This window comes from Pterocles gutturalis, unplaced genomic scaffold (assembly GCF_000699245.1).
Source record: "Pterocles gutturalis isolate BGI_N339 unplaced genomic scaffold, ASM69924v1 scaffold47624, whole genome shotgun sequence".
Classification (NCBI taxonomy): Eukaryota; Metazoa; Chordata; class Aves; order Pterocliformes; family Pteroclidae; genus Pterocles; species Pterocles gutturalis.
Window position 1 is genome coordinate 385 of NW_010137493.1, and position 4775 is coordinate 5159.

At 52.6% G+C, this 4775-nt stretch overlaps 2 protein-coding genes across 2 annotated transcripts; one reads left to right on the plus strand and one right to left on the minus strand.

Annotated features, from left to right (window-relative positions):
• Positions 1-3: 3 nt before the first annotated feature.
• PUS3 (pseudouridylate synthase 3) lies at positions 4-2551 on the minus strand (the record flags this gene model as incomplete). Its single annotated transcript, XM_010082616.1, has 4 exons — positions 2147-2551; positions 717-1261; positions 200-390; positions 4-62 (listed from the first exon to the last, which is right to left on the minus strand). Coding segments are annotated over exons 1-4 (1200 nt in total), but the record flags the coding sequence as incomplete, so codon positions are not given.
• Positions 2552-3316: 765 nt separating this feature from the next.
• HYLS1 (hydrolethalus syndrome 1) lies at positions 3317-4057 on the plus strand. Its single transcript, XM_010082617.1, has one exon. The coding sequence runs from the start codon at positions 3317-3319 to the stop codon at positions 4055-4057; it is 741 nt and encodes a 246-aa protein (XP_010080919.1).
• Positions 4058-4775: the final 718 nt, after the last annotated feature.

The following is a 4775-nucleotide window of genomic DNA, read 5'->3' on the forward strand; positions in this document are numbered from 1 at the left end:
GACTTGGCTGCAGAGCAGAGGCTTCGCGTCTCCCCACAGGATGGTCGTGCTGTTCCCTGAGCCTGTGATAAAATTCAAAAAATTACCAGTGGTTCAAACAATTTATTTAATTACCCCTTTTCTTCATTAATTTTTTTTTTTTTTTAAACCAGTTACTCCCGTCCTTCTCTAATTCCATCCTCACAAAACCATTCCTTACTTTTCCCAGCAGCCACGGGAGCAGCGTCGAGCCCTCGCAGCATGTTCCGCAGCACTTGAGTTTTGACGGCGTGGCTGGCCCAGAGCTGCTGGAGGTGGGTAACGTTGAATTCCTGCACTTCGCGGTCGTAGAGCCACTGAAGGTTTTCGAATTCGCAGTTGTACAGGACGAGGGGAAACTCGACTGCCATGCTAGGGGAAAGGAGAGAAGGCATTTGGGGAGGTACTGTAACAAAAAAAAAAATCATGCAACAACACGTCACCCTGTCCTTTCTGCCCAAACCAGCGCTGTCTTTTACAGAACAGCTTTTTTCAATAAAAACTGAATTAATTTTAACCAAATACTAAGGACTAGAGCCACCGAAAGCTTGTCTAAGAGCAAGAAAAACAGGATTTTTTTCTCCCAGAGAGCAGCTCGCTTCCATATTATGCGAGACTCCTTTGCAGAGAAGTGGTTTGCACGGGACAGCCATCGCTCTGCGAAGCAGCCCAGGAGGTTTTCCCCGAGCTCTCCGTACCTGTACTGCGGTTTTCGGGGGTTCTTCTCCACATCCAGCAGCTCGTCAATGATCTCCGGCTTCTCCATCCCCTGGCCGATGAGGAAGAGAATGGCCATCATGCAGCGGACTTGGTGATAGAGGAACGCTTGACCCGTCACTTCAAACTGGCACAGATGGAAAGGGTCCTGCAGCCCCGCTTCTCCTCCTCCTCTCTCCACCCATGTCACTCCGGCGCTGAGAATCGTCCTCTGGAAGTTCACCACCCCATTGGCGACGTCCATTTTACACAGATTTCGGAAATCGTGAGTCCCCACGTACCTCTGGGCCGCGGCGTCCATGAGGGTCACGTCCAAATCCGCGCAGGGGAAGAAATATCGGTACGTCCTCTTGAGGCAGCTGAACCTGGCACTGAAATGGGGCTCCACAGGTGCCCACGCCAGCACCCGGATGTCGGGCGGGAGCACCCTGTTGAGAATATGGGTGTAGCGGAGCTCTTCCTCAACCTCGTGGCCGTTTAACTTCTTCCCCTCCACCAAGTTTGAGCGGAGATCGAGGGAAATCACCTGTGAAAGGAGGAATTAGATCAGATGACAGATGGGCGTCTTCGGTGTGTCATGCCAACTCTTCCTACACTGCTGCGGAAGAAATTCAGTCGAAGGTGTCTCCAATCAGGAGATTTTACCACTCCTTCCTGCGGGTGAAGCTGCGAGTGCCTATGCTCAGGCTCCTAGCAGATGCTACGGATTCTTTTAATAAAACCAAGCGCTGCAGTCTGCCTACATGGCATGGTCTCGAAATGGCTTCAACTTTAGTCACAGTTTTTAGCCTATCATTTGCCTTTTTTTTTTTTTTTTTTTTCCCTGGAGGTGATGATTTGAACCCAGCCTCTAGGAACAAGTTAATTAACGCTGCAGGTGCCTGCGTGTTTTAATTGGTGCAAGAAAAGCAGAGAGCCCGTCCGAGGCAAAAACTAAACCATCTCCGCTTCCTGAGCCGGGAGGGGAGGAGAGAGCAAGCGGATCACGAAACCATCGCGGCGCAGGAAAGGTTTTGCTTCCCCCGATGGCTCCGTGCCTGCCGAGTGGGGCCAGCTGGCTCCCTTCCCTCCGCCTCCCACTCCCACGCTGCCTTCCGAGACCCTTCCGTGCAGGAATTGAGCTGCCTGACTCTGCAGGAAGCTAGCCAATTCTTGGATTTTTTTTTTTTTTTTAATAGGGTTGGAGAGTTAAATCAGCTGAGGGGGTTTTGCCAAGGAAGGAGCATCTATCTCCCATTTTTTTTTTGGCAGCCTAAAATGCATTTCATCCTCTCCAAACAGGCCCTTGGAAAAAAAACAAGCATTAATTGAGGAAAAAATAAGAATAATAAACACTTGGAGGGTCTAAAATCATCATTCCCCGTTCCACCACCCCACGCAGGGGCTCAGAAATGCGGGAAGGGATCCCGACCTGTCCGAAGGCGCTGACTCCTTTGTCCGTCCGTCCGCAGCGGTGGTAGTTGGATGTCTGTCTGTCGTTTACCAGCCGTGTTTTCTTCAAAGCTTCGAAGATTTTCTCCTCGATGGTGTTGCTGGTGTTCTCCTGGCTGGCGAAGCCCTGGTAGCCCCAGCCCAGGTAGGCGATTTTCAGAGCCACGTGCCTGCGGCCGTAAGCGTCGAAATCAAAGGGCCGCTGGTGGCGTTTTCTGGTTTTTCCGGCAGCCGGAGGAGCCTCTTTTCTCCCTGCATCCTCCTTATCCTCTCGGAGCTTCTCCTGCAGCCACTTCACCTCCTCCTCCAGCTCCTGCACCCTCCTCAAGAGCCATTCTCGATCTGTAACCGTGCTCCCCTCAGCCACCGCTGCTCCCTCGGCCATAGCTGCTGTTTAATTCGTTGCTCGTGGGGTCTGCAGAGAAAGAAGGAAATCAGGGGGTTGCATTTTGATGTGGTTTTATAAGAGAATTATTACCTGCGGAATATTTTTTTATTTTTTTTAACCCCTCAGTGTGCCTAGCAGAAGGGGTTTAGCTTGGAGAGCTTAATTTTTTATTTTTTTTTCCCCACTTTTTAATCACTTCTCTCCCCCGGCCGCCACTGCACGGCAGGATTTGCTCCGTCAGCTCAGTGGCAGCACGTTCCCAGCCGGCCTTTTGCTCTCTTTCCATTTTCACGCTGCGCTCGGCCAACACCTCAGACAGCGCACTGACGGCTCCCGCTCATCTCGCCATACCATCTGCTGCAAAATTTCCCAACGGCACGCTTCAAACTTGCTTTTTTTTTTTTTTTTAAAGCCGCTTCGCAACATAAAAATATCTCAAACCCGTGTGGAAGTGCTGCCGGATCCATCCACCCGGAGTTTGTCCATCACCCCCTCAATACTTTATTTATCACTTAATTAATTTTAGCGTCGTTTAAGCAGGAATTTAGGGGTTGAATGAGTGGTTTTGGGGCTTTCTAGCTGTGCTGCTTTTCTGTTTGCCAGAGGGAAGGAGCCTTCTGCTGGTGACAGGAGGTCCAGCAGCGCTTCGAAACCCCCCCAAAAATGCAGAGTCAGAGCCCCCTTTATGTCTTTAGCCAGGAAAGTGCCACAAGAATTAATTCTGATTTATTTTTGCAGGATCCACGCGCTTTGGTGGAAATCATGGAGGAAACACCGGGAGAGAGCCGGCTGGAGCAGGCGCGGCGCTGCGACGATCCCTACGCTGCGGCTTCCTTCGTTTTGGGGGTTTCTGGGGCGCGGCAGGGAAGCAGAAGGTTGGTTCTGAAGAGGAAAGTGCTGCGGCACAGACCCGACGGAGGGGTGGAGGTCTCGGACGAGTCGGTGAGCAGTGAGGCGGAGAGCGACGCCAAGCTTTGGAATCTGGGGCAAAAAATGCGTCAGCTGCGGACTGATCCTGCTGACAACAGCATCTCCGAGGGGGAAATGGAGACAAGCAGTGATGAATCCCCTTCCCACTGCCCCACTGGGGACAGCCCCTGTTTTTCCCTTGGGGATTTCGGGAGCCGGAACTCTCCCGTTTCACAGTGCGCCTGCTCGGTGCGCTCCGAACCCAAATCCTTTATTCCTCCCCGGCTGGAACCGCTGGGTCATAGCCGGGGAAAAACTGACCGGGTGGCAAAATATTTGGAATATAAACGAGAATGGGAAAAATTCCCCATTCCGGGAGAGGATCAGAGGCAAGAACTGCGCTGGGTGATCCGGGAACAGATGCTCTGTAAGCCCCAGCTCCCCCCCCGGCCGCAGCATCTCTCCGTCCCCAACGCGTACGTCGTGCCGACGGATAAGAAAAGAGCGGCTCTGCGCTGGGAGGTGCGCTGGGACCTGGCGCAGGGCCTCATCCCCCGAAAAAACACCTCCAGAAGCACCCCAGATTGTTTTTAATGATGCACATGCTGCTCTCCTGATTAGTTTTTTCCTCCTCGAAGACCTCGATAATTGGAAAAATCCTCTTTTTTTTGTGTGTGTGGATTATTTTTATTTACGGTGTCTCGGCAAAATCTTTTTTAATAAAGCGTGTGGAAAGGTTTGTTCTAATTCTTTGTGAGTTTCAACCTAAACCCCTCGGGCACCGTCTGTTACTCCAGATTTACCCTCACCTGACCACACTCTCCGCTCCCCTTGCCTTATTTCACCTCATTTTTAACATAAATGAGTTTTAGGTTGAGTAATAATATTTTTTTCCAGGTGTGGAGATGGACTGAAGGCACGGCAGCTCTGGTGCAGGGAAAGGCCGACAGGCAGCTCGTAACCCCCCAGAAACGTCCTGAAGCCTGGGGGGGACACTGAAAAAGGGGGTGGGAAGCAGGGGAGACAGGGGACAGCTGGGGAGGGGACATGTGTGTCCCCTCAGTGTGGGAACCCTGCTGTCACCCCACCTTGGGGGGGTTCTGGCACCTCCCAGGGTGGGGGGGTCCCTGCTCCCCCAAACACCCCAGGGACCCCCCAGCAGCACCCTATGGGGGGGAAACACCTCAGGCACTCCCCCACCACCCTATGGGGGGGTCTCTGTCCCCCCAAAACCTCAGGGAACCCCTCGCCACCTTATGGGGAGGGTCTCTGCCCCCCAAGAATGCCCCACCGCCCCGTGGGGGGGGTGTGA